The sequence below is a fragment of the Vidua macroura genome, chromosome 4 (genome assembly GCF_024509145.1).
Source record: "Vidua macroura isolate BioBank_ID:100142 chromosome 4, ASM2450914v1, whole genome shotgun sequence".
Classification (NCBI taxonomy): Eukaryota; Metazoa; Chordata; class Aves; order Passeriformes; family Viduidae; genus Vidua; species Vidua macroura.
Window position 1 is genome coordinate 36,163,413 of NC_071574.1, and position 24,757 is coordinate 36,188,169.

The following is a 24,757-nucleotide window of genomic DNA, read 5'->3' on the forward strand; positions in this document are numbered from 1 at the left end:
ATATGAGAATAGCCTTTTCATATCATACATAATGGAAAACATTGAATAAATTCACTCCAGTGAAATGACACTTTTGAGTTATCCAGTATTCAGTGCTAACGCAAGGATTCACTCATCTCCTGTGTGATAAATACTTTATATTTTTGAAGTGAGTTCTTTCTATACACAGCAACAGCTGATTATATTTAGCTAAGACATAAACAATGTTCAGTATGGGGCCTGTCTGGGGCCTATCATGCGCAATATCACTTTTCTGCATGCTTTTTTTCTAAGTTGCATGCTTGGCTTTTTGGGAATTCCAGCAGAACAGAGCCAGCTGCTGTGCTAAACGTACAGGTGAAGTTAGTGATCTCGTTCCATTTTTCTGACTGGAGAAAAGTTTCAATTTTACTCACACACTTGGACGAGTTTGCTGTCGTAAATGTGCCACTTGGTCAGTTGATCCTGATGCAGACCTTTGAATGACACTTGTAGACTGAGGTCCAGAAGTGGCCGATGCAATGATTGCAGCAGACAAGAGAGGTGGTGGCGGAAGTGGGGGATTCATATTCTGATTTTATAAGAACAAAAAAAATAGCAACAGATGATCAATATTGTTTGATAAGTTCAATTAGCTGGGGAAAAAAAACCATGATATTCTAAGGAAGTGGAAAAAAGCAACTGAGTCCAGTATTGCTTTACCTACTGTAACAATATAACTGGAGAATTAGCTTTCTCTCTATTTCTCTTTTTTCATTTGAAATCTTGAAGTTTTGGCAGCTAATTAAGCAAATGACAAGCAATTTCTCAGCTCAGGAAAAATGGTGTTTCTAGTTATAACATGTTTAGGATAGGGCTCAACAAAAATTCAGAAGCCTTCCAGGAGGTAGATTTTGCATCCTGCTGCTGACTGTACTTCATAACATGACTGTTTTTGTAACCTGAAGCTGAAACATAATATACAATTCAGCTGCAGTGCACCCAAAAGCACCCCTTCTGGGGGAAATTTTCTTTTGATGCATGGGTTACAAAAGCAAGCACAATATGAGACCATAATCACTGAGCTATTGTTACCTCTTTCTCCTATTATTCTAGTTGAAAGAGTTAGCTTTTGAAATTCAGTAGTATCAAGATTGGTAATCTTTAACAAATACCCCAGTAAAAAGGCACCATAGATCGTAATGGGGGTCCTGCCTACAGACTTCTGTGCATTTTAGAATCAATGGAGCAATTGTTACCTTCTGCTCTGTAAGGCCTCAGACAATTCTTCAGGACCTTGTGTACTGACACTCCTGGGAAAAGGCACTCAAAAAAGGAGAGCTTTTCCTTCCCCCCTTCCAAAAATAACTATTTGTGTTACAACACACACAAAAAGAGTAATAAAAAACCGCCTACCTTTGAAAAAGTGAAACGGAATTAATTTCAAACATAATCTTCCTAAAACCTACAGAACTAGAATATTAATTAACAAAATATCCTTTAGTAGTGCCTGGCGCTTCCAATACATCAGCATATAAATGTACAGCATTACATTATCAGTTTGGAACATATATAATTGAAAGTCATTTTAATTGCCCTCAAACACTTCACTTCTAAAGGGTTTTGCCCTTTTTCCCCTATTTTTCCAAACCAAAACCTATATGGAAACTGAGTTTTAGTGCTACACTGTGTGATTATTACTTTGCTGCATTTGGTGAAAATGTTAATAAAAAGACAGCTCTTTAAACCAGTTTTACACTGCCAAGTCACAGTAAAGAACTGCATAATTAAAGACTTTCAAATCTAGAGAAAACTGATCAACTCTTACAATGTTTCAGTCAAAATTGTTAGGCTTAGCTATGGTATAAATTGCATGTTATATAATGAAATATCCCAATTTTATTTAAAGCTTTTTTTCCTGGTCATATATTAACATGTTCTTTTGTATCCAACACTAAACAGAAATGACCTGCTGGAGAAACATCACTGAGAGCTTTGATACCTATAGGTTTTTTTACAAAAATGACAATTGCATTTGCTTCATATTCTACCCAACAATTTTTTAAAATATCCAGATAATTCACACTGAAATACCTACATTTCTCTCTCAGCTGTTTTACAGCTGAAGTTGCTTGTCCCTCCCAGTTAAGACATTCAGCAAATGTCTTAGTTGAATCCAAGCTGAATGTGAGCATCTGACTTTCATGCAACCTATCAATAGAATATCAATTTAAATCTTTTTTTAGGCATCTATATTTCTTTATATATGGTAGAACTTGTAAATCCACATTAGGAGATGATTAGTTGGAATTCTTTAAAATTAAACCTAATCATGTGCAATATCAAGGCTGTCACGGTTCCATACTTCCTGCATCTCTGAAGATGCTGAGCATTGCATTTTATTCATTTGAACACATAATATACACTGAAGCTTTAGCTGCAATAAAGGCACCTTCACAGCTCTATTTTATTCTGCTTTATTCAGGTTCTGCTCCCCTCACCATGTCTATCAATATGGTAATGAGACCAGCAGTGAGCCACAGCACAATTAAACTCTCAAAGACTTGGCAAGAAATCTGAATAAACTACTTGATGGACTTTAGAGGACTAACAGTCCACAGCTTGCACTGCTACAACTTGTTAAAATAGATCCAAATGATCTAGCCAAGTTTTCAAGAAGCTTTCTGGCATGTAACTATTTTTCTAACTGTTGAGAAACACACCTACCTCCAGGGCACTTGCTAGTTTTGATGGCTCTCATAGTCAACATTCCGTGAAAGAATATACACAAACCACATGTGATTCAATAAAGTATGCTCAGCAATAATTAAGAGTATTTTAGGTAGGTGAGGGGAAAAAATTGAATGTTTCTGCAACTACTTTTCAGACACCAGGTGTACTTTCCAGCGTATAAACCAGCAAGTAAGTGATAAATTATTTTTTTTAATTGGAAGATGAAAAATTACATTATTTGATAATTAATGTATGTTACAACTTCAAAAAGTATCTATAGTCATGCTCTAGAAACACATGCATATTACTAAACTTAAATATAATTAGGCTGCATTCCCATATCAGTTAATTGAAGATCAGTAAACATCTCACTCAAAGAATAATAAAAGGCACAGCAGTGGAAAAGAACATTCATTAACAGTCTTCACTCCCACAATGTCTAGGAAAAAATATATGGCTTGCAAAATTCCCTGAGGGCTAACAAATTAAGGCTTATGTTTAACAAAATTCCTAAACTATACATTATCAAAAACAGGTCTCTCATACAAAACCTCATTGTTTCTTCCTGCTGATTCCTCTTCACAACAAAAGCTGATTTGAATTTTAGTTGATTAAAATTAGGAAAATTCTTATTAAAACCTCCTGACTTACACTATTGAACTTACACTGGAACTACATAAAAGAGCTAAATGTCATCAGTGTATTATATAACCCCCACAGCTTGTGCCTCATTAATAATAATTCAAACTACTTTATATTCATCAACATAAAGAGCAATTTCTCTTTTGTGCATGAGAGAACAACACCAGAATAATTAGGTATCTTTTAATTTTTGAAACCTTCAGCACGTAAGTGAACGCAAATCATCCAAATATAGACCAACTCTTTCTGCTAGCTAAGTGCACACACCAAGACACCATTTCAAAGTGAACATTTCCAATCTGTAGAAGTAGCAGTATGGACATCTAGATTGACTGCAATACAAAACACTTTTCACTTCTCAAGAGACTGTAAAGGCAGACTGAAAGGAAGATAAGTTATCTTTTGTTGCTAGATTGTTTTTCTGCTGCTGCTTTTGAATGTAATTCTAACTTTGCTGTGGTACAGTTCGTTTGTTTTTCCCATATCATGGTTCAAATCACATACATTAAGATTATTTTCCAGTAAAATCTATGGCAATCTCCTCTATTAGAGAACTACCTTATAAATTACATCCAAGAATTTCCTTCCAAGTGGATGAGCCTTACATAATTGTATGTGCATATTTTCACCCAACAACTACTGAACTTGACATCTGTTATTTATATTTTGCAAAGAACTTTAAATATACTAAACACCTACAAGGTTCAAAAATGCCAGTGGCCAAGATAAGCAGACCAATTAATGCCCTAATTAAGGGTAAAGCTGTGGTTGGAAGTCCCAAAGAACAGTGCAAGAGATAATATCACAGCCAAAAGCTCTGGCTGTGAGAAGTCTGTCTCAGTTCATAGCTTCTTCAATTTCAAAGAATCAAACCTCAAAACACAAGCCAAGAATTAATGCTGTTGTCTAAAGAACTGCTGATGCAAAATAAAACTTTGAAATAAATTATCACAAGTTTTCTGAGGGAAAATTAAAATTTGCTTAAATGATAAAAGCAGTAGAGAGCATATATGGTCACTTGACAGGAACACTTTCATTCCTAAAGCTTATTTGTGCCAATTTTGGCTGAAACTTTGTAAATTATTTACTTCATACGATACTGGGTACCAGAGAGCATCTACAAGACATTATTATGGACAAAATAAAATTAATAAAATTGGCATTTTTGAACCACCAGAGCAACATAAAAAACTAAAATACAATCCTATACATGTATACAGATAAAAGAGTCACAGACTCCCTTGGGCTACGAATTAATCCCAGCTGTCTTAGAGAAATTTATTAAACAACAAGACAGCTCAAAATTATCTCCTGCTGACAATAAAAATGCCATCTTTCTTACAGGAGATAAGAGAAGACACTAGCTTTTCCTTGCTTTGAGATTCAGGACAGATAAATGTAGCAAAGATGCACAAATTCAGAATTACTGTAAAGGAATATATTATTCTTTTCTTCAGTGATGGGTAATCATCAATCCTCTCAGATTTCTTTTTTCTCCCTTAATCTGAGTTTAGCACTATATAAAAGAAGTGTATAAACACCTTGCTTTCAAAGAACAATTACTTTCAATGGTGTTATAAACACCAAAACGACTGATAGGAAGGACATCAAATAAACTACCTTCATCCTAAAGAGAAACTCATCCTGTTCCCATACAATTTTCTCCTCAGTTGCTTAGTATTCAGAAATTAAGAAAAAAGCTAAAGGAAGAAACTTAAAGAAATACAGGAATTTCCACTTACAAAAGCAAAAAAATACAAGAGCAAAAGGACTCAAGCCAACCACTTCTCATAAAATCACAATTGTTCCACTGCTTAAAATTAACATTCAGAACGTCAGGAAGGTTATTTCCAGAAGGAAAACATCTAGAGAAACAAGAACATCACTTTCCCTCTTGACTGGTCAGAACTATTTTGCACATTTCTAAAATGAAAACAAGAGCTGATGAGGCACAAGGAGAAGTGTAAGTAAAAGATGTACCTCACAGTCTGTGACTTTACAAACTGCATCATCATCTAATATCATCTATCATAAAAGAACACAGGAATAACCTGACTCTAACCTGAGCTGCTAGCTTGCATTTTAGTAATGCTGAAAAGAAGTCAAGAAGAAATAGAACATGATGTACAGAAGGCTATTGACTTTTAAAGAGGGTGGCAGAGAATAATTCAGGTTCCCAATGGGAATTATATGCCTAATTGGAAAAATAAGCAGGAACATGGTTATCACAAAGAGAAAGCAGCACCCCAAGATATGGGACAATCAATGGCAGGAGTTTCTCTCCACGCTGCATTTAGCACTGCAATTTAATTCCTGTGAATGCCCAGGGTGAGATCGCCTTTGAACAAGCTTAAGCAAATAAAGCACCCGAGGTGGTTTAGTGACTTTGCACCACCACCAAATGAAAGTATTTTTCCATGCTGGCATCAAATAAAGAACTCCTGACTCTTAATAACAAACAGAAGTGTTTGTTATTGAGAGCAAAAGAAAAAAGCAGCTTCTGACAGAACTTCTGAAATTATGCATTGAATGCTATCTGCTCAATCCTCTCCAAATCTTGTCTCATAAATCAAATCAATTACTCAATGTTTGCAGCATGTATGTTAGCTGGACTTGCATTCTGTTAAACAGCACCTAGGGTGATTCTGTTTACTCAGTTCTCACAGGTATTTTCTGAAGGATAGGATGAAAGAAGTATAAAAGACTAAGTGGATTAGTATATAAGCAGCTAATTGTTTCTAGTATAAGATGTAACCTTATAGGCAAAAAAATACCTGAGGGTTCTTCCTGGTGGACACAAACTTAAACAAGAGCCCACAATGTACACAGGTTGTGAAGTCTCCATCCTTGGAGATAGTCAAAAGCTATTTGGACACAGTCCTGGGCAACTGGCTCTAGGTGGCCTTGCTTGAGTAGGGGAGATTACACTAGACAACCTCAAGAGGCCTTTCTAAACTCATCTGCTCCATGACATTAAAATATTAACCTAAATATAATGAGATTATTAACTGTTTCCAGATTAGCATTCATTTAACAGGAGGATTACACAGATAATCCACAGATTGAAGGAGTCAACAATTTAACCACAGTATGACAAAGCATAGCTACAGCTCAATCTGCCTTACTCAGTAAGGCAGGGCAAAAGCACACGGTCCATATATAACTGTTAATAATAAAGTCATCTGTCTGAAGAGCAAAGAATGTGAAATACATTTACTTCAGTGAGAGCAGTTACTAATTCACAAAAGATGATGAAAATTTGTGGCATCAGGCTGGATATTTAGCTAGACGTAAACTTTATGCTACATTCAGGCAAGAATCAGGCAAAAGGGTTATACTATCACTATTTTCTTCACTGAAAAAGACTGTGCAGTATTGCCCCACTTCTGGCATGTGCCACCATGTATGTACCATGCCAAAAGGAAGTACTGGAGATCATTCAGAAAACAACAGCATCATAATTCAAAGGACTGAAAACTGTAACTTAAAGAGTTCCAAAGAAATCTGTCAAAAAGCGACCAAGCCACACCTAAGCATTTTCATAAACAACAGAAAGTTCACACCACAAGACAGATAATTGTGCCTTAAATTTTGCAGACAAATGTGTAAAATGATGCAAATGCTAAAAGTTGAAAACAAAACTAGACCTATTGAGCAGCAGGGCTATTCATCATATTTTACTTGGTTTAAAGACTTCAAGGATAGACACCTGAACAAGATCAAGTCTCTGGGTTTTTTGTTTGGCTTGTCTGTTTGGTTTTTTGAAGTGAAGATCTATTATTCAACTGTGCCCCACCCCTTAAAAATTAAGGGCACAATTTTAGACTGAACAAACTTAATTTCAACAACTTTATTTAAAGTCACATTAAGATCTCTTAAAGATCTCTGAAAACTGGTATCCACAATTTTTATTGCAGTAAGGCTCTGATGAATACAGTAGATACATGGCATTCCACAGTTTTTCTAACATAAGCATAGGAAACTAAGGAATTCCAGCAGGTTTTGGAATGAAATCCTGCACTTTTTGAAGGAAATGTCATGTTATTTGTTCAAAGGAAACAGTATTGCAATGTATTTCTTCCTTTAAAAGATGGCCATTTGCTACATGTTTTCCTATTGATCCCCAAGAACCTGACTTCAAAATGCTAGACACATTCATCTGCCACAGGTGTACATGCAACTAAAATCACCTTATTTAATGAGGAGACGGCAGACTTTTGAAGTTATTTCAGATAATCTTGAAAATCTTAAGTAAGAGAGAAACACCTGGCAGCTGTGGTCCCAAGTTGATGTTTTTTGTAGAACCTGCTTGCTTTCCCAAACTTTCCCCCCAGCATAAGCTCTTTTCTACTCATGCTTAAAAGAAAGACTGTTCTGGAAGGAAGTGTGCTTCTCATGTCTGCTAAGGATAAATTACAGAGGAAAGCTGGAGAAATGGATATACATGACAAGATGTAAACATTTTAGCAATAGGGCTTTTGCTATAGTTAAATTCATACCATTATCTATCACATAGACACAATTCCCATAGAACCACCATTTCAAATCAGTATATTGGAACTTGAGGAAAAAAATACTGTACAAGACCAAAGAAAAATGGGAAGGCTGAGTTTTCTTAAGCAGTACTTACACCAAGAGCAGCTTGGTAGGTAACTTCCGAGGGGAAGGTGAAGGAAGGCCCTGTTGTGACTGGGCTGCTGGGGGGTGGAGTCACAATCAGCCCTGTAGTGCCAATATGAACCTGAGAGAGAGAAAAAGGGTCAGTTCTTCTGTGTAGTTTAATAACAGCTGGTTTTGACAGAGCTGTAAGCTCCATGGTCAAAATCACCAGTATTCTACTCCTTGTAACCTTAAACAAAACCTAATTTTTAGTTAGATACTCACATAAACAGTATTGGATCACACTGCTCACTTTTTTTTTGCTGACATTTCTCAATCTTTGGAGTTTCACTGAACCAGCTATGTGAAACACACTTTTAACCAATATCAGCTTTCTTTTTTTTTTTCCATAAAAGGCTGCCAGATGCTAAGATGTGCAAATAAAGCACATTTATGTGCTCAGGTAAAACATCACCAATATACCTCTTGGGCTCCATTGCTCTCTTCTCAAAGTGTAATCACTATATGAAACAGCCAGTTTCTCATAAACTGCTGAACAAATACATAAAGTCAGATAAATATTTCTACTTACCACAAACAGATTAATATGCTAAATTTCTGGAATTTTTATAATCTTCAAGTTGAATATTTTACTTTTATAGCATGTACTTTATTAATATTCATTATTATATTCAATTTAGAAAAAAGAAATCCAGAAATTATATTGTTCCAGTTTCTAGTTTCCACAGTTTAATAAAGATCTTTGTGGCACTTTAGAACACAACAACTGCAAAAAAAACCTAGTCTACAAGACCAAAACTATTTGCTATCATATAAGAAGTGTTGGAAAACATTTTCCTTAAATGTTCCCACGTTGGAAGATAAGTTTTTTGAAAGTGTATATTTATTGTTAATTAGACATAATTAATACCTTGACATAAGTAATGTGACAAGATCAGAAGCCTTTATAGCTCTAGCTGATGTCATGTGAATTACCTGAGAGGGGGCACTACAGGACAGTCCCGTCAGCTCACTTATGCGGGCTGCTGCCGTTGGGTTGCTGGAGCTGATGAGGACAGGAGGACTGATTTCCATGGAGTGGCGATTCTGAGAAGACTGAGAAGCCTTGTTGGACATGGTGAGGGAGGTAAAAGAGTGTCGTTTTTTGGTGTTTTTCTTAGTATCGGTGTGCTTTTGGGTTGAATTGTTGTGGGCTGCCCCAGAGGTACCTTCACCAGAGTCAACAGCAGAACCTGAGGGCTTGTCCAATTCTATCAACTGTTTGGCTGCTGTGTTAAACTACAAAAACCAGTAACATGTTAGTATTTTTTTATTTATAAAAGTCACCTGTATGTAAAAAAACATCTCTTTTCCTTTTATTCATAAAATAATCTCAACCACGCAACTTCAAACTGTGGCATACCAACCTAGTCTACAAATCTGTCAGTAGAGAGTGACAAATCATTCACTACAAACTCAACACACTTTCTGTTGGGCTGGTATGAAATTTTACCATCAGAGGTAAAATTTCATCAATAAAGGACACAATGCCACGTCCAGACATGCATCAATTCAGCAATAACCACTGCCTGTATCATCTAGAAGTCAGACTAAAACACACTGGTTCCCTTTGACCTTAAAGCAGAAAAATCTGTCTTACAAAACTTCTTGGATGTTTCTGTCATTTTCAGCCATTTTTTTGTTTTGTGTATGACACAATCCCACACATTTGCATGCGGGCTCTTGAAGATATTCCTCCTAGTATCCCTTGGTACTTGTGCACATCTTTAACACTACCAGCAATGAAAACACAGGCTTCCTCAATGCAGGTTTAAGAACACAGTAGGACAGACTAAATACCCAACTATATCTGTATACTGCCTGGCAACAGGCACCTATACAGGCATAAAATGGCATAAAGAGAAAAGAAACATATACGGGAAATTTTATGGAAATACCTTCTCAATTTCTGAATTTTCTAATGTAGAGGCACCATCTCTGTGCCATTTTTCCTCTTTTTTTAAGCTTAGCTAAACAATTTTTGTTCACAATGCGATTTTCTATCTGCTAATTTGTAACAACAATACTACATTAAATGCAAACAAATTCTTCATTTCCAATGAAGAAATGAGGAATCCCACACATTTTCTTCTTACAATGAAATGTAAGCTATATAATGGGGAGGAGGAGAGGAAACCAACAAACAAACCTTCTACATTTTTCAAACCCCCTTTATTTTCAGAAAATCTTAGCACTGTTAGAAATAATAATGTCAGAACTCTCATGTAATCATGAGCTGAAATAACACCAGCACCAGTTTTCTGAACATGTACCACTAAATATGAATACTGTTACTTGAAAAGTGTAGGTGATTATGAAGAAAGGAAAGATCTTTTCTGAAGAACATCAGAATGAAAGAATGAAATTAGTCACTGTGGAATTCCTATTTCTATTCTTCAGCATATTATTTCTTCTATTTATTTTGCCATTTTCCTGCAAGTCTTGAGATACCTGCTATGCTTATGAAGAGTTTTTAAAGTAGTATTTTACCCCATCAAAACTTTACTAGACAAACAACAAACCATTAATCATGATAGCATCAACACTGATTTAAATGCAGCTCCCACACATGACCAGCTTATATTCTGAACACAAGTAGATATCTACAGATATATAAGGTAGTGTAAAAAAAAAAGATTTTTTTTTTTTTAATATAGAAGAGGTTGGCAAGTGATATTTGAAAGATGTCATCTGGAAGGAAATTTCATGTATATACAGAAAAAAAGAGATGAAGTTCAAAACCAGAACTAATGGAACAATGAGGAGTTGACATAAAAACCTTCTACAGAAGAGGAAGAACTACATGGAACATACTGTAGTGGAGGAAGAGCATAATGGGGACATTGAAACAGGATATTAAGTCAAGAATATAGAATCTTTTCCTAAATGTTCTTATTGTTTAGAATGCAGCTGAAGAGAACTGGAATCACAGAATCATAGAATCATTTGGGTTGGAAGGGACCTTCAAGATCATCAAACTCCAACCCGTCTGTCATGGACAGGGACATCTCCCACTAGAAGGAGGTTGCTCAGAGTCCCATCCAACCTGGTCTTGAACACTTCCAGGGATGGAGCATCCAAAACCTCCCTGGGCACCCTGTTTCAGTTCCTCACCACCCTCACAGTAAAGAATTTCTTCCTAATATCTAATCATAACCTAACTTCTTCCAGTTTGAGTTCATTCCTCCGTGTCCTGTCACTACATACTCCTGTAAAAAGTCCCTCTCCATCTTTCTTGTAAGAAGGAAGGATAGAAGACAATGTCAGAGCAGTAAACAATCCTATGAAAAAGGTGGATGCCAGATTTTCCCTCCGATTATTACTCAAAATTGATCATATGGATCAAAATAATGTTGTATTACTTGTGTATAACGGAAGACAGAAACATACCGTTTTCTCCAATGAAGCCCATTATTTAGATGATTAATGAATTTTAAATTTAGATCAAACATACTTTAAACAGACCAGTGAAAACATGATTTCATTACAAAACATTGAGGCTGAAGCATATGAAACAAGTAGAAAATAAGACCAAAGAACGTCTACTCTGCTGTTCAGCTTGTCAGGGTCTTATTTGTCATCATGACAAACATGCAGGCTTTCCAAAGTCTATTTTGCACATTTTATTTTTTTTTTCAAGTCAGATTGAAATTCTGCAAGTCCTTCCTGAGAATCTAGGTATTCCATCCTGTTGATACAATGGCTGCAACTGTTTCTATTCTCATGTAATCTACATCCTTATTTGCAAAGAACTACCTAATCAGAGAAGTTAAGGGATCACAGAGGAATGAAAAAGAAAACCAAAAGCCACTTTGCTAACAGCATCCCAAGGTACCTGTTACACCTAATTATATTTGTTTACTTCCAGGAGCTATCAATGCCTGCAGAATCTGATTATTCTACACAGTGAACAACCTATTAGGGAAAAGTTAAGGCTTGCCCATAAGATCAGTTCATGACGGATTCAAATAAAAGCAGCATACTGTGCTTTTTTATGCAGAGAAGCAAGCAAACAACAGTTGCATGAATCTGAAAATGGAAGAGAACTGATTTCTGGCTTCCTCTTTGAAGTAACCTGGGGACAGCAATAGCTGCAGAATTTTTTGCAGAGTGCAGTTTACTTCTCTTCCTCGAGAAGAGAAATTAAGAACCTGCATGCATTCTCCAATGAAATGGCTAGCAGATATTCAAGATCACCAAGGGACTGAATCCAAGTCATGCTATGAAGTGTTTCATTCTAGCATTCCTTTCTGCAACAAATACCTATGTACCTAGGCCCATAGTTCCTACATCAGTTGTTTTCCTTAATGGATATATTTTCATTGAGGCTTCTTTACTTCAGTCTTTACATTCACTTTTTTTCTTTTTTTTCCCATTCAACAAAATATTTGCTGTAACAGGAAGCCTGAAATCCAATTCCCTTTTCCCACCAAACTCCAGGAAACTGAAGAACTTTCCAAGCAGGGCAGGACAGAGGTAGTTGGCTGAGCCACATCTCGGTGCCACAGCAGGTCAGCACACAGCTTTCTTCTGCCTGCAGATGTCTGCAGGAATTATGCCTACTGCAAGGTCTCTAAGAGTTGTGCTTTGCTACACTTATTTTAAAAATTAATTCCGGTGTTCTTTACTCACACAAAAGTAAACAAAAGCTGACATTATTTTCTACTGACAATTTGATTGGAGAGCAATTTCTTTTCCCTGACTTTTGTTCTATTCTGGGCATTTGTATTTGTTTATGAAGTGTTAAACTAAGTCAAAACATCCAATCTGAGGTCTAAGAAATGTATATTGTACCCAGAACTGCAATTTTTCAGAAAAAAATCTAATAATATCTGTTTAGTTATGAATAATCTTTCTTTTTGGAACAGAGATAACTGTAAGTGTTAACTTGATTTAATAGAATCATTCTTAAAATTTCTCTCAAAATGTGTTCAGTCTCACTTTTATTATTACCACAAATTTAATATGTGAAAGTTTGAAAAGAAAGGATCACAGTAGTGAACATTGAATCATAATAGGGCAAAATTTGTCCTCAAATATAATCAGAGATTTTCATGGACTTATCCTCACTGTACAAGAAATATCTCAATTATTACACCTATATTACAGAATAAACATCACAGACTACGCTCATTTTATAGTTAATGACTTCAGATAATCTCTAATAAAAAAATCTCTAGGAGCTACTAATTCACATGTTTAAATAAAAGGATGTGGACTAACATACACAAGGTAAAAGGTATGTCTGTCATTATAACATGATAGAATTCTCCAAAAATAGGCAATGATTACAGGATTGGGAAATTCAATGAAAACTACCATATAAAAATCTTTCAAAAATATTAATTATTTTTCATCTTCATTGTCTTTCATAAAATAGGCAAGAATGCTTTGCTATACTTGTTTCTATCAGTTGTCTGTATATTTTCCAGAACAACAGTTATGTACAGAAACCAGGCATTTCAAAATTCAAACCCATATTTTACTGCACATCCCACTGCCCTCCACTACAGCATGCATTTCAGTTTAGTATATACTGAAAAAACCCCAGCTATCTGATTTGAAGTAACTCTTAGGGTATAATTTATCATTCTAAACTTTCCATTCCACTTTAGTGGGGATTTGAGAATGTATACTTACTTAAGTGTTGGTGCCTGTTTTAAAAGGGTTTATGGAAAATACATTTTCTTAGTTGATGGAATCAGTTTAAAACATTAACAGAAATATATTTTGTGACTTTCACTTTTACATATTTTTTTTCAAGGCCTTTTTGCAACTTTTGTAGAGATAGGAATGTAGTTATTAGCTAAATAGCTCAAGTGGCAGCCCTAGGAAAGGGCTTTTTCTAAGAAGGCTAAGTAACTTAGTTTGAAAAAACACTACAAAAAGCTTTACTGGCTGAATTGAAGGGGCAGTTAATTGCAAGAAGCTAGAAAAGAATACCCAAGGGCAAAAAATTGTTAAATTGGCTTTTAAAAACATCTTAAACTGAAGCCAAAATTGCAGTAAGCAAGTTGAAACTTTTTTGGTCTTCTTGTTTTTACAGTCATGTGAAGTTTTCTATCCCCAGATATACAGATCCTTGCATCAAGCTATAAAAATAAATATATCTTTTCCTTTTTAAAAATAATAAATTCTATTTTGGTTGAAAGCAGTAGTGTTTTTTGAAGTTCCCATCTCATTATAGGATTCAGAAATTGAATTAATAAAACCTGACTTGATTCTTAGTACGGTTACACATTTCTTCTGTGACCTGAAGTACATATTTCTCATCCCAGAGATAATGTGAAAATATTTTTTTCTTTCATCATTCTGTTTCAATTATTTAAATCAAATACTGTCAGTGCAGGGAAGTATATCATACCAAGTATTCACAGCATACCTATCAGAAAAGGACAAACACTATTCCAAACCTTTGTATCTTTCTGTAATGCAAATTTGAATTATCATTGTGGCTGTACACACCGTTCCTAATCACTGATGTCTTTCTATATAAAAGATACAGCTTTCAACTCTTAAAATTTAAAAGGTTGGTGAAATTTTCTCAACTGCTACCTCTTACTGTAAATTGTTGTAACATATGACAAATGCAGAAAGATGGAGAAGGTTTTATATATGCTCTCTTGATGAAAAAGCCGATCCTTTACCTGTTTAAAAACAAACTATATCCTTTGATGTCCTACTTGTGCTAATTTGGTTTTGAGAGGTGGATATTAGGGACAGTGCAAAGCTAACTATTTCCCTGACTTGCTGACTTTGTGGCTAAGTGTGGTTTGGATTGACTGCATGACTCCAGTATTAACAAGAAAACATAGTGATTGCCTCCAATTACACTCATTTCAATTCTATTCAATAAAAATAGGTATCAAATAGCTACGTGAAAATCACTGATTCAACTGCTGAAGCCATTAACTCCCAAAGAGCATTTTAGGTCTAAGATTATTTATATCTGAGGCTATTTTAGAATGATCACCAGTACTGATTATTTTTCCTTTCAGAAAATTAAACATACAGTAGGCACAGCCTTACTGAGGACCCAGCTTTACTCACCTCAACATATGAAATTGGAAATATTCCTATCTTGTCAGCCAGCATTCCTTCTGCCCAGTTTTCATCCACACGGCGAATTACAGTCAGAACATCATCCTGTGTGAACATGCAGTGATTATGTCTCCCAGCTCTAATTTAACTTCTCATTTAATTTTCCTCCATAACACAGGAGTAATCAGAGAAGGCAGGACATGGACAAGAACCACAGAGAAGGCACTCTGTAAGAATAATATGCTGCTTTTGGGGTCCATGTTACTCACAGCCCCCCTTTAATTCCTTGGCATTAATCAACAGAACCATAACCTCCTCAACTGACTCATTACCTAACCTTCCCATGATGTTGTTTTTCTACTTAAGAACATTGCTAGTGATATGACTTCTTTCACATCTGCAATTTGAGTGTTTCTTTAGAAGATGGAATGTTTTTAATACACAACCTAGCTTATTTCTCATAAATTAGGAACATCACTACTGCAAGTATGAAAAAAATGCATTCTCAGAAATAAAACAGCATACCAATTATATGTAATTTAGAAAGAGAATGCAAAACTAATCAATATAGGAGAAATACTTGCAGAATTACTTGTCCTTTTTATATGTGTGCAGCTCCAAAGAGAAATGCAGATAAGACTACAAAACAGTTGTATTATTTCTTATCCAAGTGAATGAAATTATTAGAATTAGAATTATTATTATTGTATTCTCTTTTTACCTTTGCAAATGGTAAACAGTCTTTATCTGCTTCCTTGTCTTTTACTTCAAAATCATAAAGTGCTTTGCACTGAGGCGGAGGCTGAGGTAAAGGTTTAATAATCTGAACAAAATTGGTAGGAAAAAAGCCATGGATGCCATTGACTTCTCCATGATACCAATTTTCATCCACCTGTCGACGTAAAATGATGATGTCTCCTTTACTGAATTTAAGATCTCCAGGTTCTTTTCCCTCATAGTTATACAATGCTTTGGCACATGGTAATTGAGGTACACCCTAAAGAAAAAGAAAGAAATAATCATTAGAATTAGATGAGCATAACTAAATAGAATTTATCTTTTTGGATATCTTTTTGGATATCTTTTTGGAGAGTATGAATGAAGCTGCAAAGTATGAAATTGCAAAGTAAAATTATACACATATTTTATTGCAATGATTCTACTGGTTTTTACCCATACAAGTGGGAAGAGTTTCAGTTCTCTACAGTCTTAACATCCCTCTAAGTTTCATTACGATTTTTAATCATACAAAGTTGCTAGAAAAACATAATGCTTTAACCCTTATGTACTAATTCAATATGATTAAACATTAAAAAAATAAAGCAAGCAAATTGGAAAGCAACCTGTTCACTTGAGAGACCACTGGCAGAAAAATGCTGCAAGAAAATATAACACTGGAATAAAAAATTTGCTGTAAGACCTTTAAGGCACTTTTCCTGCGTGACTTTCTTATTATCTTCTTCACCTTATTTACTTCATGGGCAGAGAAAAATAAAGATGAAGACATAAAGGAGGTGTTTTCCAGCTTGAAAAACAAATTTCAGTTTATTAAAAATGAAAAATTTCATCCTGGAGCAACTCTTTTAATTGAATTAAATAAGCTGATAAGAATCACTGGAAAAGATCTGTTGAAGGTGTGCATCCTTGCATCTCCTTCACTTGATTCCTCTACAACATCTGAAAACTGTAGATCATTGGTGCTGCTCTTGAATGCAGATCAGAAGGATTGGAATTTAACACTGTCACCATCCCTTATATACATTGCAGGTATTATTTTTTAATTGCTCAGCCTGTATCTCCAAATTTTGCAAGAGAGAGATGTAAAACTCTAGTGTTAGGGCTACTGCCTTCAAAACTGTCTTTTCTCCAAATTTAAATACCTGGAGGAGTGCTTACCCTCTTAATGATGCAAACAGCAGTAACTTGCATTACCAATATAGTCTTTCCAAAGCAAAGGCAGCCTTTATGGTCACACAGAGCACAGTATTTCATATCTTAGATGCAAAAATTTTCCCATATGGAAAAGGCAAAATTTAATGAAATTCAAGGTTGCCAATATGATTTGCCACATCTACCCTATAGTATGTCTCTCCTCTCAAGTCTTTCACCAGCTCAGATTGTAAACCGGAGCTGCACTTGCAATATCTCAAGAAATCACATACAATGTAAGAAAATTCTCAGAAGGAATTATCATTTTGAGTCTGTTCATTGGGCAGAAGACAGAGTTTTGATAAGTATATCACATTTAACAAAATTTTATCTTTCAATATAATCCAATTTGTTTGGACAGCTTTAATTTTTGTACATGTATATTAATGTCTCAAATGTATAAATAATATCTCAAAGATTAATTTCTCTAGTAACCTTTTTTCTATGCCAAACAGTCAAAGGAAAACCATGTGTGTATATACATAGGTACAGAGGAGTATGATTTACATATGAATACAGGAAAATCCAACTTCATTCTATTGTCTCCAGGATGAATATGAAAAATATTATATTAGCGGGATCCAAGCAACTGTTCACAATTGGTGATCTCCAAACTGAAGCAAATAATATTGTTCTTCATGATCACACTTAATTGCATCAGTGCACTATTATGACACACTCTATACAAACCTGGATATGGAAAAAGACACCAAGTAGGGAATCTGTGGGCCTCAGCCAAGTGAGGGGAGAATTAATGGCCAGAATAGAAGAATTAAAAATTTATATATATACATATATACATATATATAAATATATGTGTGTGTGTGTATTTTTTAGTTTTATGTTCTCTGCAGAGTACAGAGACAGAACGAAGGAAGCAGTCAGTGCAGATGGAGTATGAACAAGTGCAAAGAGAGAACTTCGAGGGAGAGGAAGCAAAAAGAAACACCTCTGAACAAGAGAGGAAACACTGCTTGCTTATCTCTTTCCATCACAATAACAAACAAGCAAACAAACACCCAAACAAAAGTATTAGGAGCCAAGAATTACTTGACAGAAAGTGGGCCCCAAGCAATTATGGCTACTACAGGATATAGAAATCTCTCTTGCACTGGAGGAAGTAGTTTCACTTCTCCCAGGAATCTCCCCATTGTCCTGGGAGAAAGCTTTCTATGTCCCCACGCTGAGGAATAGGTTTTTAGATCAGCTTTTTATATAAAATACAGTTGGAAAAAAATCTTTTTAAAAATAAACAAAACAAGCCAGGAGTACCAGTGCAGATCATATCAAGGCAATCAAACTCATTTGTCATAATTTAATTTTTAGAACTCCATATTGCATTTATGCAGTTTATCACAAAGGCTCCCACAAACAAATCTGCATACAGAAGTACAAACATCTGTTTATGCTTTATGGGAAGTTCCTTTTCCAGTGTAAAGGTTGAGTTTCTGCAAAGCTTGTTTCCCACGTTAAATAGAAATGGTTCCAGTCCATAATTCCAAATAAAACAAAGTTCAGCAAAACACACAGCTCCCAGTTGGACTCCCAGGGATTAAAGAGAAGTAGTAAATGACTGAGTGGAGAAGTGGATGACTTTCCCTTCTGTCCCAGAGCGAGGATGAAGTGAGAAAGAGCGGGTGCAATGGGGAGGGCTGCTTTCAGGGGTACAGGATCAAGAGCCCTCAAGCACCATCTTCACATTCCTCCTCCTCTGAGCAACCTGGAGTGGCGGCTCATGGCCGGCGCCTTCCGGACCCTTGTGGCTAGGCAGCTTCAGCCCCCCTTCTGCCCCTCTGGCTGCTCACCAGCAGAGATGGCCATGAGGACATGCCAAGCCAGAGTTTACATTTCACTCCATGTCTCTCACTTGGCTAAACATGAAAGAAAGGCTTTGGAAGAAAAACTTTGCAGCCTACCCTTAAGTTTACAGCTGCCACTTACCCTGCCACCTCTTTGAGTAAGCAACAACAACAACAGTAACAACAAAACAAAGACAAAAACCATTTTAGGAAGTTAAAATATAAAATTCAGAAAGATTCCACATGACAGGTTCTTAGAATTATTTCCTTAGTCCTTATGCAAAAATATCTGAACTTCTAATGTTACTGCTGCTAGACAAACTGTTTAAATTAATTTTTAGCAAAGGCATGGATATAAACATATATTTCAGATGCCAGATTCCTTTAATACATTATGAAAATAATGTATTTTCATACATGAAAATAATACATTATGACATCAAAACAAATGGCTTAAAAAGAATATGAAAAAATGCATATGCGTTCATATATATATGAGGCTCAGGATTTCTTCTCCTAACCCAGATATTTTGTCTTAGAAACCTACAGAATGCACAATTTTGCTCTTTGGATTTATACTTTTGTTTTCATTCACCTTATTTCGAACTTTACTTTTATTTTTTTAATGGGCAATATGCAACTCTATGTATTTTTCATAAGCTTAAGCCAAGAGAAACTTATGCCTGCGGAGAAACACGAGATCTGATTTCCTTTAAAAAAGGAGTTTTAATGGCAGAAGCCCAAATGTAAATATGCTTACACTGGCACAAAACAGTGCTCAGTCTGTACATACTGCACTTGAAGAACCAACATTAGCTTAAGTAGCAAAAAATAGTAAACCCTCTCTCAAGGAAATTAATGGAACAGATACTGGATCATCTGCATCTCTGTTTCTTTTGAAGCCTCCCAGACACGGTGCTGCTGGCTGTCGCTTTTCCAAGCAAGCCAGGCATTCCCTGTTCTCTGGCTGCAAGATTGGGAAGTGGCTGGGCTTCCCCCATGAGCTAGTTGAATTTACCCAGAATAATTACACTGGTTTCACCTGTCTGAGCTTCTTAGACACTGAGTGTTTTCAAGAGGCCAGGAAGTAATACCTTTTATAGGAGTACTGCTTATGTTGGTAGTTAGACAAAAACATTTTTCTGAAACTGGCTACATGCTCTATCAGCTCCCAGAAAAATCCAGCTTGCTCAGATACCTCAGCAGCAGTTTTTAGGCTTTTCTTTACAGAAAATTTAAACACTGGAAGTTGATCCATGTCACATTTTAACATTCATTATTTGCAACTTTCTTACAAGGAAAGACATAAAATGTATTTTTTTTTTCACCTACAATTTTGCTTTCTTTCCACGCAATTCCTAAATCAAACCAAGAGTCACATTAATGACCATGACAAGATGAGAAATTACCACAAAAAACCTTCAAATTACACACCAATTAGAAGTACAGTAAGTCTAGTGATACAGAGGTACTTTTTTCAATCAACTCTTTTTTTTTTCCCCCCCAAAAAAACAGTAAGACATATTTGCCTGCCAGTGGAAGGTGCTTTTACATAAGGATAACATAATGGAAATGTTTGCAGCCAAAACTTGTTTGCAAGGCAGATTTGGGTCAAGTGAGTTCTTAATGTGTACATTCTCCAGTAGGTACAAGTAAACCTGAGATTTCCTCTTCAGACTCCTAGTCATTCAAACCTTTTGAAGGACAATATTACTTCTTTTAATCTTCTGGTCTATTTTATTTTATATTATTGCTTTCTTGATTCAGATCTTTCAAATGCATCCTTGCTATTACTTTTTTTAAAGTGTATTTTCTCTTTCTTGCCTTCTTTGGCTTTACTATGCAGTCCAGTCCTGCATGCAAGAACATCCCCTTCCGCATCTGTATTTTTTATCTCTTTCATCTCACTGGCTCCAATAAGTAGTTTCAAGCCTTAATTTATAGCTACCTGATCTGTGTAATTCAATTTTCTTTGTTTCAACCTCCTTTGTTCCTTCTCTGCTTGCATTTAACTTTTCATGTATTTTGAGACATAGAGCATATGAAAATACTTTACCAAAGACCTTTATAAACTGCTTATATTAAAAAATGTGTTTTCTCAAGTTGGATTGCCTTCTAAAGGAAGAAAACACATTCCCTGTGTTAAGATATAGGTATATTGCTTTGGCCTGAAAAAAATTAAATACTCAGTTTTGTAGGACAGAGCAACCTAGAGACATTTGAAAGTAAATCTCCCTGTTTCTTTTTGAGCTCCAGAACACAAAGTGTTTCCATAATCCAAGAAGAATGTTAAAAGCTGGCTCCCTGCATTTACTTTTGTCATCTCAGGAACAATTCAAACAAGTCCAGATTTGTGCAAAGAAAGGCTGACTTGAGTGTAATTCATCTGTACCCAACACTAACTTGTTAGAGAAATCAACTTTACATATTTCTTCCATCAGAACTATCTCAGAAGCCTGCAGAGGTCATAAATATATATGAGGTTTTTTCAGATAAAGTGTCTCTGAGGTCCTGCTATCTGGATGACAAAAAAGTAAGATATTTTATGTCAGAAGGCTGTATCAAGCTGCCAGTATACTGAAATAACCATAAAAACAAGCATTTGGTAACATCTGATATAAATTACTATTGCTGTACTGAATACAGTAAACCAGGGTTTGGGGTTTTTTATATAATAGTTCACTAGATTAAAGAAGTGAACAATGTTAATTTTGGTAAGTATATTCATTTCTACTAGTTTCCTGTGATACAGTTGTACTAAATCTCATTTTTCTCTACACACATAAAGCAAAAGACCAAACATTTGACTTAAAACAGTGCAAATTTGTAGTTGTTTTGAAATGCTATATTTAAATATAGTTATTCGCTATACAGCTTTTGATTTTAATGAAAGTAGAAGTTTAGCATCAAGAGGAAACTAGCTAGCCAGGTTACCCTGATCAAAGAGATCAGGGTTTGAAACCCAACTGTGTGTAACTTAACCCATATACCAATCATAATTTTGAAGAAAAATTACTTTAGGAAAAATACCAAGGACAATAAAAAATATAATAAAAATACAATAAAAAATATAATCAAGCCAACATATTTATTATACTTTTGGAAAAGCTGACTAACTGCAATCAGTAAAAATTTTAGGATCTTGATAAATGAGGAATTAGGATTACATTTTTACTGTTGCTTAATTAACTGAAGTTAAAAATTCTTTAGTAGACTTTACTAACTTTCAAGGTTTCATCCATCAAATGCAGGTTGACATACCAATCGCTCCTAGAGCCCTTTGCCTGACTCTTTTGAGGACTTTACCAGCTAACTTTGCTCTAACTTGCAGAAGAATTTCACAGCACAGACCCAGAGAAAGCTGTATTTTATAGCAGATGGGTAGTTCCTTTATTCATGTAAGCAATTCTTATGTGCTCTTCTGAGGTAAATTCTCAATGGCCCACTTAAAGTAGCCATTTTATGAAAGCACTTCACTTCCTCTGTCTTGACAGCTTTTAGAAGAAAACATTTTGGCTTTTTTTTTTTCTTGTCTGATGTTCAGAAATAAATAGAAGGTTGTTTAATGTAAGTATGAGCAACTGTTTCCCACAAAGTTGTTTTGAAATTAAAAGCTGGAATACAGGAGAATGAAAGGAATTTAAAGATGTTGCCTTAAGGCCTAAGCAGTCACACTAGTAATATGGAAGGTTAGGAAAGAACATTTACAAAAGTTTCCAAATGCACTTCTCCCAGTCCCTTTCTGTGTCACACCTTTGTAAACACTTATTTTCAAATTAAAAAAAAATGTCTTCAGAATACTGCCTTTTTTTCTTTGCCTAGTCAAAATGAAAAGTTCTCAGCTACTTCCTTTCCCAAATTTTGTTAAGTAAAGAAAATTCTGAACACTTTCCACAAAAGTAAGCTCCTAAGTTAATAAAATAAGTAAGTAAAAAATAGGAGAAAGTGGAGGAGAAAAGAATTATACCCTGCACACAGCAAGTCCCCGAATACTTTAACTGTATGGACTTGACATGTTCAAGATTGCTTCTTCCACAAGCAAACAAAATTAATTATGAGAAAACTGTCTGCACAGGAAAGACTGAGGAGGTAACTTTCAAGATGCAGAAGAGAATGCAGATGTGTATTGCTGTTGATGTGCATATCAAACAATTCCATTCTGAATGTTTAAAAACCTTTTGACTAATTGTTTACTACAAAAGATTTTTGCTTTGAAAACCCCAGATCCTTGTAAGAATCTAAACAAAACCTTAAACTGTGCAATGCATAGAGCTAGGATGTTTATATAAAATAACTATTTCCAAAAGCAATGATTTGTTTGAAAGATCTGCTCTTATAAGCTGTTACACCAATACCAATGCTCAAACTGAAAGTGCCACTATCTTCATTGGTTTTCTCTTGGTGTGTTCTGACTCATGGGTATTTGATGTTTCCATCAAACTTCATTTTTCTTGTCCCAGTGCCACCATACAGCAGCATGGATCTCCTAATCTCTTTTTGCACATCAAGTTAATATCAGCACAGCAGCACAGGTTCACTCTGCACTTAGATTCTCCTAGCAGTGTAACTTCCAATGTGCTCTCATTTCAGGTAATATCACCCATGGCTTCTAAGACAAGAACACTGCATACTCCAAGAAGAAGGAAAGAGAAAGACATCCATCCCTCTTGGCAAGGATACATCTACAACTCTGAGACTGGATTGTGGGACTTACTAGTCCTACTCTGAAGTGCCACTAACTTCTGTACATCCCTGAAGAAGTCTCAGGGTGGGATGTTAGAATATATCTAATGTTCCCCAATCATATCCAATTTCTCACTATTATGGAATAATAAAACCCCCATGAATATCCAAAGTCAGAAAGGCAGGAACACAGACTGCTTTGGAAGTTTTGTTGTTCCAAATTCCTCTACCCCTATAAAACTGCAGAAAATTACCCCCCAGTTATTAATTTCCTCTTTTTGAAGAACAGTTTGGAAAAAGCAAAATAGACAGAGTTGATTACTAATCCACTAATGTACTTTTATTATTTTCTAGCCGCTAGACACTTTGAAAAAAGTGTCTTTATAATGGTAAGACAAACTTTTTTTTGGTGAGGTGAGAAAAGAAGAAAGTGAACTGGAAAAATGTAGCGAGAAAAGAAGCAAACAAATTAAAAAATATCAGGATAAAGTCTATGAAGGTCAAGAGCCTAAGACCTAACAAAAGACTTTGAAATAATAGGTCTCGAGTACTTTTCTAAGATACATATATCCTTGAAGCTCAAGAGTACAGAATTATTTGCCTGTTCAAAATACCTAATTACAAAATAGTACTTTTGTGTTTATCAAGAAGCCTCATTTTGCATAGTTACCTAGTACACAACTACTCACTCCCATCCAAAATCTGTCACAGGAAGTATGACAACTTTCCAGTGTGAAGAGTTTCTTAAATATAACTTGCTTTTTTTCTTATTATACAAACATAAAATCACAAAACAAGATAAAAGAAAACCCTTCTGACCATTACCAAAATACAGACCACATCTCAATGTTAAACTCTTTCCCCAAATTCCTTCTTACATGGCTAATACATAGCTCTTCCTTTCACTCATTTTAGTTTCCACATAAACTGGAAATTACACACCTTTGGCATTCTTTTGCTGCTGCCTCAATTCATACTTATCCTTCTAATACAGTGATTTAGAATTTATTTTCACTGTCAAAAGCCATAAATGCAATTGCTTAAACAGCCAAATAATTAATTCCTAAGCAAGATGTGTGCCATTCTGAGCTCCAAGTCCAGAACAAAGAGAAATTTTCACGTAAACTCAGAATGCTTTTCTTTCCTTTTGGCTTAATGGGAGGCAGCTAGAGAAGCCACAGACCTTCATACGCCCTTCCACAAATAAAGCAGCAATAACTGCAACTGTTATAATTTCAAATCTGCCCTACTAACTGAACTGCCATCTAACCTTATAATAACTTCTATCAGTCACCAGAAAGGGAAAAAAAATC

At 35.4% G+C, this 24,757-nt stretch overlaps 1 protein-coding gene across 1 annotated transcript in view; it reads right to left on the minus strand.

Annotated features, from left to right (window-relative positions):
• Nucleotides 1–24,757, minus strand: part of SH3RF1 (SH3 domain containing ring finger 1) — an 83,784-nt gene that overhangs the window by 16,638 nt on the left and 42,389 nt on the right. Inside the window, exons 3-7 of the mRNA XM_053974904.1 lie at nucleotides 15,755–16,030; nucleotides 15,043–15,138; nucleotides 8,929–9,231; nucleotides 7,964–8,074; nucleotides 396–550 (exon numbers count right to left, since the gene is read on the minus strand). Of these exons, the coding sequence (XP_053830879.1) occupies nucleotides 396–550; nucleotides 7,964–8,074; nucleotides 8,929–9,231; nucleotides 15,043–15,138; nucleotides 15,755–16,030 (941 nt within the window). The remainder of the gene's footprint in view (nucleotides 1–395; nucleotides 551–7,963; nucleotides 8,075–8,928; nucleotides 9,232–15,042; nucleotides 15,139–15,754; nucleotides 16,031–24,757) is intronic.